Genomic DNA, 14,263 nt, shown 5'->3' with positions numbered 1-14,263 from the left:
AAAAGCCCTGCTAGCTCCCAGACGGCAGCCATCTTCAAACCACTGATCTCTCTCCTGGGGTGTGCTGCTCTGCCTTGGGATCTGTCACCAGAGGACAGCTTCAAGCAGCAAGAAGGTTGAATCCCAGGGCCAGCTCAGTGGGTAGGAGTGGTGTGCATAGCCAGGGGCTGCCAGGCTTTCTGTTTCAAGCTGAGTGAGGAGGAGATGCACACAGTGCTCTCCCACAGAGATGACACAGGCTCCCCTCCTTACAGGCTGTGGAGCCTTGGAGGACAAAATGGCTCCAGAGCTCTGCACGCACCAGCATCCTTTCAAAATACAAAGATGCAGCGTGTTCATGTCAAAAGGCATCTGTTTCACAGACAGGTACAACTGAAATGAGCCAGGCAGGGCCAGTTGTGCTGATAATGTCCTGTGGATGCTGTCTGCAGGGATGGGCAGAATCCAGCTCTCGCCACCCTGTACACTCAGAGGGCAGCCATGTTCAGTTGCTCGTGGTATGCTGTATTTTGGTTAGATTTGGAAATGGACTTTATATCTTTACCAGTTTAGCCAGCTACTTGTTCAAGAGTGACTATAACTTAGGATTTTAAACCTCTGCTTATGCTGTACAGCACTGTTCTATAGTATCCCTTTTGATGTGAGGCCAAATTTGACAGCAGACAGGCTTTCTGGGCCTCCTGTCGAGATCTGCAGCTGCTGTGACTGGGATGACCTAGGACCCACCAGACAAACTGGAAGGAGAGGAGAAAGGAAAAGAAAAAAAAAAAAAAGCCTTGCAAAGAGAGGAAAAAAAGAAAGAAAAAAAAAAACAAAACCCAAAAACACAGAAGGAAACCCCAAACATCAATACCAAGAAGGCAAACCCCAGCCCTCAGAGGCTGGGCGGCAGAGGAAGGCGCGTGCTCGGTGCCGCTGCCGGCAGGTGGACTCGGAAGGGGGTGGCGGGGCGTGCTTCCTGCGGCGGGAGCACAGCCTGCCGGGGTGCTGCCTCTGCCCCCCGCTCCCCAGCCTGGCGACATGGAGTGGAGGAGGATCGTGCTCTTGGCCGTCCTGCCGGCGCAGATCCCAGCCGCAGGTAAGGCAGGCTTCTGTTCTACCAAGGAGTTGTTTTCAGGCCCTTCTGAGGAAAGGGCATGATGTTGCTGTGGTGGGCTCGCCACCGTTTTGGTAGCAGGAGGGCATGAGGCGCTCGGAAGCACCAGTCCTCCTCATCATGGCTGGAATCGTGGGTGCCACTGACCACGGCGGTGGGGCTTGTGTCCAACCACCATGCCACAGAGACCCTCTGGCGGGCCAGGGGAAGGAGGCAAGGACAGCCATTGCTGTCGCTGCGGCCTCACCTCCTGCTGGAACAACTGCCACAGCTGAACTGCAGACTTGCCGTTAAAGAAGGCTCTTGGCCCTCACCTGGGCAGCTTGCCTCATGATTTTAAAGGAAACATTTAATAAAATACTGAAAATGTAGTCACTTGCAGTAATCTGCACAAGAGAAGTGTTTAATTTGGTTAGGTAAAATGAGAGCTGTGTCGCTCATAAGAGGGCGGCTGGTGTGCAGCAAACGGCATCGCCAGCGGGCTGGATGTGGAGGGCAGCAGGTGAGGAGAGGCAGGGCAGGGTCCTTCCTTTTGTGTCTCTGCCTTCATGCTTGTCTCTGCTAGACACAGCATTAAACAAAGTAATTTTTACCTTTATATATTTACTCGTGTTGGCCCTACTTGGGCAGAAAGCAAAGCAGCCTTGGTACGCACAAATCTTCAAAGAGTCATGTTGATTTGGGGGGAGCGGGATGTACTTCTTAGTAGATCAAAAGGGCAGCAAAATTTACATGCAGAGAAGGCCTCGTCTGAGGCCGGAATTTGGAGAAGTCTGCCGATACTGGTAGGTCACATTTGAGTACGTATTAAAGCAAAAATCCACTGAGCAAGTTTCCCCCACGACGTACACCCTGACTGTACTGGACAAAGGCACCATCCTTACACTGAAGAGCTTTGGTGGCTGCCACAGGCTTTTTATTTAAAAATTCTCTGTAGATTAAAGGGTTTCACAGCCCCTTGCTAACGCTGTGGGATCAGTTCTGGTAATTTGTGGAGGTTATGTTTCAGGAGGGTTTTAAGCAGAGTCGTATGCTCTGTGGTAGGCATGCCTTCTGCTCGTCCTCCGTTCAGCCTCTGGGGCCTCTGATCCTTTCTGATACCTGCGTATGAGTATGATACTTCTGGTACTTCTATTTTGTATGTTGCTCTGTATCCATAGATGTGTATAGGGCTAGAAAGGTAGCGAAATTATTTAGGTCAAAATGCATCCACCGAAAAAAAAAAAGTTTTATGTTTTCTCCTTTCAACCTGTCACAAGATATCAGTAGTTCAGGCTCCTATTTGTATATTTTTAGCATAAAACTTCTATTGAAAAATATGTAATACAGTTTGCAGATGAGTAAAGCTGGCCCTATAGGGGTCTCTGGTGCAAAGCTGTTAGGAGTATTCATGCTCACAAAGAATACACGGTATCAAAGTTTGAACAAGGTGCTGTTGCCATTGATCTGTAGAAGGAATCATAGAATCATTCAGATTGGAAAAGACCTTTTTAAGATTGAGTCCAGCTGTTAACCTAACACTGCCAGATGGTTGCCTGTGGATTTGAGGGGAAGTATTTTTGATTGTATACCTGTAATAGTTTGAAGAATAATAGTATTTAGCTTAAAAGTATAGGTAGAATAGAAGCAATGTAGCACAAAACTTGTAGAATTGTTGCTACGTTATTGATGCAAAATGCACAGTAACAAAAAGGTAAGATCACCATGAATTCAGTTCAAAGATGAGACCAAACAGATGGGTTTTTTAGCTTAGAGTTATGAACAAAAGCAAAGATCTGCTACAGCCCGGAGTGTTTTCAGGCCTCCTTAGAGTGAAGTGAACTTTTATGGGTTTTCATAAAACAAGCTCATGGTGGACAGAGATTCAGTAAGCTGTATACCGCCTTACAGTGAGTTCATTCCATATATACTGTAATGCATTTTGTGCTTATTCTTCAAATGGTCAGTTGAAAGATACTAACAAAATTGGGACTGATGAACTTGCAAAGCTTTTCCTTTTGAGTACTGAAGTGAGTAGGTCAGGCATATTATAAAAAAAATATCTAGAGATGGGCCACACATTCCAATACAGATTTTGAATTATGGACACCAGATGACAAATTTCAGAATGCTCAAATTTGACCTTTGAGCAATTACAGTGAAATCCATATCATATGCACATTTAGTTTTGTTCCCCCTTCAAAGGTACAAAAGTGTACATCTGGAAGTTTAGCTGAGGTCTTCCTATAACCCCTCTGTTTAAAAAGTGTGTAAAAATAAGTAATTTTAACTTCTGAGCAGATGACTTTATTAATCATGTTTTCCATTGAGACGTAAGACTGTTATTATAAAACTTCTACCCAAATATTACAATTAAAATTGTAAACTCTAAGAAGATTTTTGTAGAGCTTTTAGTCTGAAGTATGACAGGCTTCAATAGCAGTGCGGTGGGCAGTGTTGTAGAATTGCTTCTTTTTTGGCTTTTTTTTTCAGGCTGATAAGGTGGCCTAATTTGTACAAATACACAACATGCATATATATATATAAAAATATATGTGCAAGAGTTCAATGACAGCACTTCCATGATTTTCACTTCTTTACAAAATAACTTTTCTCAGAATTGTCTGCTAAACAGAATTGGACAGTGTCCTGTTTTATGTGAACTCCGCGGAAACTAAAACTTGTAAGCCTTTGGCAGGTATTACTTGCATAGGTTATTTTCAGTGTTTTGCTGCTCTGCATAACTATGTCTTCTGCCCATTGGGTGCCATGGTGCCAGGAGCCTTTTTTTATTTGGTTCATGGACAGGAAGATAAAATGGACAGGTAATGGATTTTTAGGGGTTTTCTTGTTCTTTCCTTTTCATGAGATGACTTAGCAGGTCTGCAAACTACAAGATTTGTGAACCAAGTCATTTGCAAACCTATCCAGGAAATACAACCAAATAAAACCAGGCTATTTTGGCTACCAACCTCATGTCCTTATGAGCTGTGTTAAGTTCTCATAGATAAATTCTTGTTACACTTAAGGGGGGGAAAAAAAAAGGGCTTAATTTTACATGTTTAATTTCCTTTTTGTCATGCCTGTTCACAATGATTCATTAATAATTCATGGAAAAAACTAGGAACTGGCACATTAGTGAATGGAACAAAATGTAGGCAATGTAGCCTTTCTTTGTAAAGGGAAATTTGTTGAGCTCTTACAGTGCTATATTCAATTCTTTAATGCTTGTTATAGAGTAAGTGCTTTCTATCTGAACCCTTCCAAGCAAAATTCCTAATAAATGAAGTAACAAGTCAATGATTGCATTCCTTTTGATTTTTCATGTACGCTAGATGGGAAGTATATATAAAATAAAGCTGTCTGAAAATATATTTGTATTTCTTCTGCTTAAGTGTGTCCTTCTTAATAAGCCAAAGTGTGTGGGGGGGGAAATAGGAGGTTCCCTATCAGCTTAAAGGGGACAAGAACTTGATTTATGAGTGAATGTTCATGTGGGGAATGCTTACGACAGCCATTTTCTGTTATTCACACAAACTTGAATTGTGACTAGCATGAGGAGTAAACCCATAAGCAAGGAAAAAAGATATAGGTACAAAAATAAATTGTTTCCTAACTATCTCCAAACTGTAAGGACACTCCCTTATGGCAAGAAAATAAAGTACATTTTTACGGTGGCATGAATGGAAGGTACAACTTCTTAAAACCACTGAAAATATGCATCCTGCTAAAGGTATCTACTTTGTCCATGTGCTTGTGTACTCATAAGCCTATTGTTGATTTTTCACTGTTCTACTGATACGACTTCAGTCAACAGCTAAATTTCACTCAGTTTCACTGCTGTTTCTTTTTAGCATTAAGAAAAGAATTTATGCTATTCTAGAATCTGTGAGAAACTGAAATTTTGTTGATTTTTCTGGTTTGTAATGTTGTATAATGTAATGAGATTGGCTTCAAATATTGTTTTCTTAATTAAATTCAATTCTGCTACTTTACAAAATACAGATTATTTTTAGATTTTAAAATATGACAGTCCAAATCTGATTTTTAAATTTTTTTCAGGAAAGCAATGAATACACTTAACTCCACTTTGTCCTATGCAACTGATTTATAACTTTGTATGTAACAGATAAAATGTGCAGGCAAATAAAAAGCTTAGTTTGCAGTTATTCAGTCTACTCACTCAAACGCACGCATCTCAGGAGACAGTGGAGATGTGTGTATTTATCTACATACAATGGATATATCCATCTTTATGAAAGTTAGGCTTACCGGTGTGTAGTTCTTTTGGTCCTTTGGCAATTTAGCTATTAAAAATAGAAGTGAAAACAGCTAGCTCCTAAGCCTCAGAGGCTGTACGCACTGTGTCTGCAAGTTCTTGTTAAGGGATAGAAGCCATCTCAGTGTTTGCATCATATAGATTGGAAATATTTGAATCCCTACAAGTTTCCTGGGAATAAACCATCAACCTTTAGAGACCCTTTATGTATTTTGTTACCAAGACTGTTATATGTCTGTCAAGTCTTACGAGAAGAAAGTCTGGCGTTTTCAGTCTTCACATACTTTTGGTATGTAAGAGTGTGTTAAACACCGTGCTTCTGGCAAGCAGGTTGCGAAGCCTGATGAAGCGCTCATGCTGTTCGGCCTATTTCTTTCATGGGATGTAACTGTGAAAAATTCATTTATATTCTGATTCTTTCTGAGTAGCAGAACATCTTAAAATTTGTTATATTTAAGTGAAGGAGAAGCCATAATGATAACACGACTCTTTTGAAAGCTCAGATAGTACGGAGGTGAAATAAATACTGAATTAGAATTTGATGGAAGCTGACAAGAGAAAAAGGTTGAAAAATTTTCAACAAATGATAGGTAGCATGAACTGTAGTGGGACATGCTGAGTAAGTCTAGAGGGTGGGTAGTTGTCAACACTTGTGGTTGGGGTTTTTTTTAAGAAATCTCACCACATACATATGATTTAAAACTCAAACTGTCGTCTTGGGTGAAAATCTTAACTTTCACCATAAATAAACTTTTCTAGGTTTCTAGCTTGTAAAGGAAGCCTTGAAAATGCACATGTGCATCGCTCCAGAAATGGAAAAAGAGCAAACCAACTGTCACTTATAATTTATATATTTTTTAAGACAATTGCTATTTTTTGGGGGGGTGGTAGGCCAGCCTGCCTCAGGATGCTGCAATGCTTGCATTTGGCAAGCACTGAAAATAGCTTCCTAGTCAAAAAGAAAAGTATATCAAACATTTAGAACCAGAGAACGCTTAGAGGAGCTTTCCTATTTCAGCCCCAAAAATTTGAATTGTAAAAATTAATTAACAAATGTTGTTGTTATCAAAACAAAAAAGTCAGAGTAATGGACTGAAACACTTTTCTAATGGTATAAGATGTGATATCCAGGAAATATCCAGGGGAATATTAATTTGAGTGGTGTTTCATTTCACTAAGTGTACATTGGCCATTGAAAAAAGGAGCAAGGTATGTGATCAGAGCCCCTTTTTCTGGTTCATCCAAATTTTATAATCACTTTGTTCCAGCCAGGAGCATGGGTGTTTTGTATTCATTCAGATTAGAATGTTGCTGTCATCTGTGTGACAGCCAAACCTGAAATAAACAGAGCGAAATATTTATAAAAATTCTTCCCAAATATTCAATGTGCAAGTATATATTGTAAATTCATTCTGATTCCCCATGGTGCATATCTCCTTACAAAGTCAAATGAGACTCAGGAGGGGCAAAACAGAAAAATGTCCAGTTGGTACTGACTGGGTGGGTGAGAGCAAACCCTAATACTTACACAGAACCTGCAAATGGATCGAGGTTCTTTGTGCAGGCATCTGTATATAGTAGCAGGGTCCAAACTAATTAGATGCTTTGTTTGCAAAACACTTATTTTGAATTAGTTAATACAGAAATTAATCTCAAATTAAAAATTAACATATGATAACTTATTACTTATCAGATCAACTTGAAGCAAGAGTTTTGGTAAATGTCGCTTCTTAAATACTCTTGGGAAACATCATTTCAGTGAAAGAGATCAGCCTCCTAATGTCAGATACTGCACATCGCTATTTTTCAAATGTTTGTTTTGTCATTCAGAAATAACTGAACAATTTGAATAACATCTTTAAAAAGTATACATAAATTGGGTTCCTGGGCTGAGACCTTACCGCTCACTATTAATTCAGCAGAATTTTAAACCTTTGCAAAGAAAAATTTTGACTTGTATAATGTTATACATTATAGTGATACAATTACTGTAATATTAAATATTACAGCTTATCAGTAAGCTTCAGTTGGAGGACCCAACATCAAGGCTTTGATAGAAGCCCTTTCTCTGTCTATCCTCTATGTGTTACTGTGATTTATATTGTTTCCTATCCAGCCACATAAAGCCAATTGCAAGAAAGAAGTCTTACCCGTATTATGTGAAGTCATCTCCTTCTGTTTCTCTCTCCATGATGTGAATTTGTGCGGTATCATCACTTTGGGCTTTTGTGTAAGTAAGGTGATTTCAGCAGCACTTTGTGCAAGCATGCAGGTGCATTTCTGAAGATTGCAAAAGTAGAATAAAGTCTTGTAAGTTGTGCTAAGAATCACATTCTGAAGGAAGGATACAGAGAGAGAGAAATATTATAGAATCTGTATTGTGTAAAAAAAAATATCTACCTAAAGACAGTTTAAGAAGCAAGCAAACAATTCTGTGAATTACTCAGAGTATAGTTGCTCTTTTCATAAAATGTATGTAGCAAATCAGTTTCTTTTGATAATTTTACGAATGTTATTTCAATTCTACACATTTCTTCCTAGCAACTTGCTGATAATTTTCAGGATTCATTTGCTGTTTTATGTTATTTTATGGTTTATTACCTAAAGGTAAGATACCTGACTGAGTGAGTGTGCACATGTGCACAAGTGAACTCTTTCTTAAAGTCTTGGCCATTATAGACTAGAAGCTGTTAAGGGAATTTGTAATAAAATATTTTCAGGAAAGGTGTATGGGAGTGGTGCTGTGTGAAGTAACGTAAGTATGCATTTTTCTGTTCAATTTTTTTTTATAACTTTTTGTTTTTCTATTTCTCAGGAAATGTAAAAATTCTTGCTATTAATATTGGTTGAGCACTTAATAGTCTGTTGGAATTTGAAGACTTAAAAATGCAACAGAACCAAAGTAATCCATGTGATAATTAACCTACTTTGGAGGCTTATACAAGTGATAGATTTGACCTCATGCTTGTTTGTTACCTGCACTTTTTTTCTGATCATTTATCTGCAATATGCTCTTCATCAGTAATGGGCTTCTGGTTCTTTCAGTCTCTCTCTGCACGTGTAAATTCTCTGCATCAGTTTTGCCGCGGGAGTTACTCCGATGAATAGAGTAAAAGAATTAAATCTTCGCAGGTGGTAAGCTTAAAGAGAATTGGTGAAAGTAAAGGAGATAAACCCAGAGTTTTCAACAATCATCCTTTGATCTCCCTTTTCCTGAGAAGGAAAGGGAGTGATACCCCATCACAAGTTGCCTAATTTTTAACTTCTTGAAACTATTGATCTTTTAAATGTAACACTGGGCGTTCATGTATTATAAGTGTGACTGTACCTAGTGGACCAGAGAAGATAAGCAAGGTTAACCCATATGGGTTTCAAGCAGAAGGTCAAACATCATTCCAGTTACTTTAAAAAATGAGCATCTAGTATGTGCCGTAAAGGCTTTCTGGAACAGCTTCTCAGAATAAGCATCTAAAATGGAAAGAAAAAAATATCTCTAAGTTTCTTTCAGTAAAATTAATTTTAGTTATGCTTTCAGTAGGACCCAGTCTCACTTCTATTTGAGTAGGGAGGTGTGGTGGGAGCTTTGCCTACGCATGCACACCACACTGTATATGAGCAGAATTATGCCATGAGCACTAGCACCTAGCACAGCACTAGCACAGGTGGGTGGCTGTGGACTTCTGGCGAGCTGTAAAATGCACTTGCTGGGAAGCCCAGACCACTGCATGGAGCGATCGCTTTTCCATCCCCAGTTCTGGCATACGGCCTCTACTTTCTGCATCCAGCTCAATACAGCTTGCTGAGAATATGGATTGCTTTTTCCCTTGCAAATTAGGAATAATTTTATTGAAAATGGCACAACATTGTACACTTTCTTCATACAGAAAGTTTGTGAGAGAACTCAGAGTGATTTGTTTTAAGGCAACTACTTCCCAGATGATTAGCAATGCTGCCTTAGATGTGATCTAAAGTTCTGATGAAGACTGCTTGTAATTTCAAAATTATGGTGTGTTCCAAAAAGTCTGAAAAGAACTACACATTTTCATGAGATTTGTTTTTTTGGAAGAGTTTTGCATAAAACACAATGCAATATGAAAAGTTATGCATACCAGGTTCATTACTGGACTTTTTTCCTGAGTGTGCATTTTGATCACATCTTCAAGTCTTTCTCCTTGACATTAAACAACCAGGAGTCTCTCACAAAATTACTTCTCTCTAGAAGAAGCAGTTTTAATCTACCTTGTTTGGAATTCTCTCTTAAATTTCAGATGTGCCTAGTATTGATGTGAACTAGGCAGAACTGGAATTCTCCTCCTCCTGTCTATTCATGCAGCTAAATTAATCTCTTTTTGTTTAATAAATCAGATGTTATTTTACTACTTCCCTCAAAACCCAGCAGTGCTATAATGCATTTCTTGCTGCTGTTAGCTATGTCTCTTCTGACGGAAAAGCAGTAGCGGATTTTAAGACTTAGACAATTTTTTCTTTTTCTTTTTTTTTTTTTTTAACTCTCTTAAAGAAGTTGGTTGTGAACCTTCAGCCCTATCTTATTGTAACATCTTTTCCAAGGTGTTTTTATCTGATTTTATCTGTCTCGGCTGCAAAGTAGCAGCTAACAGATTTCCCCCCTTTCTGTCTTGCTCTTCTTTTTAAATCTGGGGCCAAATGCCTATTTGTTAGACATGATGGCTTTAGCAGAACAAATATCAGGTTTAAAACAAAGCTTAAAAGGAAGCAACTTTCTGCAAAACTTTGCAGCATTTTAATTCCATCCCCAACCCCCTTGTTTTCCACTAAGGTAAACCAAACCCTTCCAAAATATTTTTGTGAGACACCACAGTCTGTGAGCAATTAGTATTCTGCATTTGGGAAGAAGCAAACCCAGATTCCACTTATTCTGCGTGACTCAGAACAGGAGCTTGAACAGGACTCCCACATGCTAAACCATTTGAGACACTCGCTGGTTTTGATGAGAAATTCTAATGGGAGTCTAGAAACATTTCCTAATTAACCTGCCATCAGAATTTGTGCTGGGAAGTGTTTCTGATGAACTGGATAAACCTATGCAAAAACGAAAAAAAACCCTCAACTTCAGTTGTAGTATTTTATAAAGTCAGTTTAATCCTTTGCAGTCAATTAATGGAGTACATATATCCAAGAGTTCCCCCATTCACCCTTTCAAAAACTGTTGTGTTTTCTTTAGTAGCGACTGTATTTCAGCATGACCAGAATCCCGAAGCAGGCTCCTGTGTGTGAGACTGCAAAATGGGGCATAGAGGCGGTACGGTTCTCTTATGTGTGGGTATATAAGAATAACATCAGTATGAGTACTGATAATATATGCTCATATATTGACAATTCTGCCACTTCTGAAACCACATGTAATTATACAGGACTGGAAGATTTAGAAGCGGGTCCTCAGCTACTAAATCTTAAGTGTATGCAGGAATCTGAGGGAGTCAGCAACACAAAATGTGATCAGAAGGGGCAATCTGAGACAGCCCAGCACATGCAATGACCTTTCTTGCAAAAAGTGATTATCTGGGGCCAGAAAGGAGGGCTTCAGGTATTTAAAAAAGCTTGGCAAGTGGCTTCACCTCTAAATGTGCTGCCTGCATGCTGCAGCTATACCGTGGGCATGGTATTTAATTTCTGTGAAACTTTCCCCTTCTAATTAGGTCACATCAGTGTTTCAGTAAATGCCGCTTAATTAAATGTACCTAAACTAGCTTTAAATTAGCTACCTTGTTTATGCAACTCCCCGGTGGTGTCAGCAGGAGTTTTTCTTCAGACAAACTGCTTGGGCATTTACCAAACTCAGCCAGATTTTTGCAGCTCACCCGAAGATCTATGCTGAAGGAAATACGCTGTTATCAGCTAGTTGAAAAACAATTTAGTGATGTTTTTGTGAGCTGCTGTCACCTCCGTAATGACTGCAGCATATACAAATGTTTTGGAAAGGAGAAAGTTTCTCATTCTGTGCCTTTGGGTTCAGTGGGGTTTTCACCTCTTTTGAAGCTTCAGAGTCATACATAGTAGCAGTGTTCAGGTTCATCCATAGTTAGAAGGTATCTTACACCCAAGGACAAGGGTGTCTCTAAACAACTATACTATCTTGCTTTTGTTTTTCAATTTGCATGTATAAATGATTTTGCAAAATGGTTTTAACGAAGTCTGCAGTTAAATAATGTGTGATTCCTAAAGCAGTTTTCTTTTGAGGTTTTCATTTTCAGTGTTTTTCTGTTTAACTTTTCATTATCTTGTTGTAGTTCTGACTATTGTTACAGTATCTTCTGGTGCTTTTTAATCTATGTGATTAAGATGATTGCTATTAAGATACTGACAAAAATCAATATGAATGGAGTGTAAAATTTTTAAATTGGGAAGTTCTACCTTTGGGATTTAGTCTGAAAGATTTGTAGAGAATTTTAACTATTCCAGTCATCCTCACTGCTCTACAAAGTCTTTCACTCCTTAGTGAAATAGTGTTTTTTTTTAAGATAAAGCAAGAAAATTGAAAAATGGGGTTGCAGGTTATGTACTCTTAATTGTGGCTGATTTACTGGTGTAACCTTTAGAAAGCCACCAGACTGTTTAGGCTTTCCAATCAACCACTGTCCAAGCTTAATCAAGATGGACCACTGTTAGCTGTTTTTGTTAACTGTAAATTGCTTATCTGGTTGTTGATATACAAATAATGCTTAGAAAGTGTTAACACACTTAACAAGTCCTGAAGACTATATGCTATTTTAGTATTTGATCAATCAACAAAGAGGCTTATTTGCCTATTTCATGATGGTGTTCTGAAAACTGAGATCTATCAAGTACCCTTTAGATCCTCCAGTGTTAACATATTTTGTATTCATGGTGACCTTTACTGCTTACAGACAGCCTTTCCTTGCATTGGGAAAACAGCCAACGTTTTTCCTTCCTTCTCTTTTAAAAACCCTTTATTATTCTAGATTCAATTGAACTGATGAGAGAAACAAAAAAATAAAATCTCAGTTATGGACACACCGTTAATCTTCCTGAAGTATGGGGAAGAGGGGGGAAAAATAACGTCCTGTACAGGCTGTGTGTTATTTAACACTTAAAAATCATCCTGAGCTCTTTAGAAAATGTGCTTTAGAGATGAAAAATGTTTATTGCGCTCCATGCCATGCATGCATGCTGTCACTGTGCATGCTGGTACAGCTCTTAACGTGATGGTATTCAAGCCGGTTGGCATGAACCAGCCAACTGAGTCTTACTGTTTAGAGGCAGCAGAATTGTGATTGCAGATATATCTGAACAATTATTCTAGCCACCTTTTGCTCCCACAAGAACACCTGTGCTAGGATCTGATGACTGTAATGTCTAAATATGTAATTTAGAGTAATTATTTTAAATGGAAATAGTTCTTGCTATTTCAGTAGGTGTTGAAGTTCAGCTCTCAGGTGTCTGTCACCTTATAACTGCATGCTGCTTTTCTCACAGGTAGCTCCTGGCTATTGAGGACTTGCCCTATGCATTAACTATTAACCAGGCAAGGACTTCCTTTGGGATTTGACTGCAGTTTATTTGCTCAGTGTATGTAGCCTCCTTTGCCTCAGGCTCTGAATAGAGCACCTTGGTTTTGAACTCCCTGGTCTTCGGCTTCCGAGAAGCGAAGTTGCCTAAGGGGAGCTATACTTCAGCGGAGCTTTTGTACAGGGTGCTTTGGCTTATACAGGGTAATATATGTAATGTGGCTTGGAAAATGCTCAGTGCTTGGCGCTTTACCTATTACCTGTCTCGTATGGGAGAACCAGAGGAGTGTGAGCTTGCCTGAAAGCTACTTCGGATTTTTTTTCCGAAGCCTTTCAGTCTTGGGGTCTTGAGCTGAGAAGGGATAAGGGAAAGCGTGAAATATTTAGCAATAGAGTCCTAAAGTCAAGTGTCACTTTGAAATGGAGTTTACACATAACTCATTAAAACATTGCCTCTTCAACATCTGTGTGTAGCATGTAAAATAACACCCACATGCATATTTGTGCAGAGGATTTGAGACAGGTGCTGACTGCTATCTAAAATACAACGGGAGGAGAGAAGATGAAAATGAGTGTGCAATACAAAAAATAGCATAAACTTGTTGCTGAATTACTTCAGGGGGATCAGAAGAAGGTTTCACACCATCCAAATAGTTTTGGCATAGGTTATTCTTGGGGCAAAACAGGTAGAAACTGAATTCCTACTTGGGAGCAGTTTGCTGAGGTTATGGCATGGACTTTTTCAGGCAGCTGACTGTAGGAACAAAAAACAGTTTGCCAAGGAGACCAACCTCAGTCCTTTGTTCTAATTTATGTATTTGAGGTACACGAGAATACCCGATGCTCAATCAAGCATATTGCACACATATTTATGCTATTAAGTTAACGGCTAGATACAAACACAGATGCTATTGACACTGCACAAGTGTACGTGCAGAAAGCATGACAAAAATATGTGCGTGTGTTTGTAAGCATGTGACAAGCAGATTTGAAAACCTATTAAGTTCATATGTGCTATTTGGTATATTAGCATGAAAATGTGTTTTGAAGCTATTTTAAAATTAGATTTAATAAGGATCAAATATTTTTCTTCAGCAAGAGTTTGTTTACCGCTATATGCATATGTATTAAAATTACAAAATCTATTGATAATCATTCATCTTTGACCAGATAAACAGCAGTTTCCAGTGAGTTAAGTGCAGCTCTACTATTACATACATGCAGTCCAAGGTGGGGGAATAATGTTTTCTCAGCAGGTGCCAGGAATAATGGAATATTTATTTTTTTTAAGCTTGACATTACTATTTCAAAGACCGTGTGTGCTACTGCTGCTGGGACCTCCTCTGTTTCTGTCCTACTTCCTTTCTCTTGCTGAGTACTATCGGGATTTTGTCCTTTATA

The 14,263-nt window shown here is 39.0% G+C and overlaps 1 protein-coding gene across 2 annotated transcripts in view; it reads left to right on the top strand.

Annotated features, from left to right (window-relative positions):
* The first annotated feature begins 875 nt into the window (after positions 1-875).
* The window catches only part of CD247 (CD247 molecule), a 57,623-nt gene continuing 44,235 nt past the window's right edge, over positions 876-14,263 (top strand). The window contains exon 1 of one of the 2 annotated variants that reach the window (XM_056329336.1): positions 876-1,078. In XM_056329336.1, coding sequence (XP_056185311.1) covers positions 1,021-1,078 — 58 coding nt within the window. In that variant the 5' untranslated portion in view covers positions 876-1,020. The remainder of the gene's footprint in view (positions 1,079-14,263) is intronic. The other variant, XM_056329337.1, reaches the window with a different exon arrangement.

This window comes from Falco biarmicus, chromosome 2 (genome assembly GCF_023638135.1).
Source record: "Falco biarmicus isolate bFalBia1 chromosome 2, bFalBia1.pri, whole genome shotgun sequence".
NCBI lineage: Eukaryota > Metazoa > Chordata > Aves > Falconiformes > Falconidae > Falco > Falco biarmicus.
This window is presented reverse-complemented; position numbering and strand designations above follow the sequence as displayed.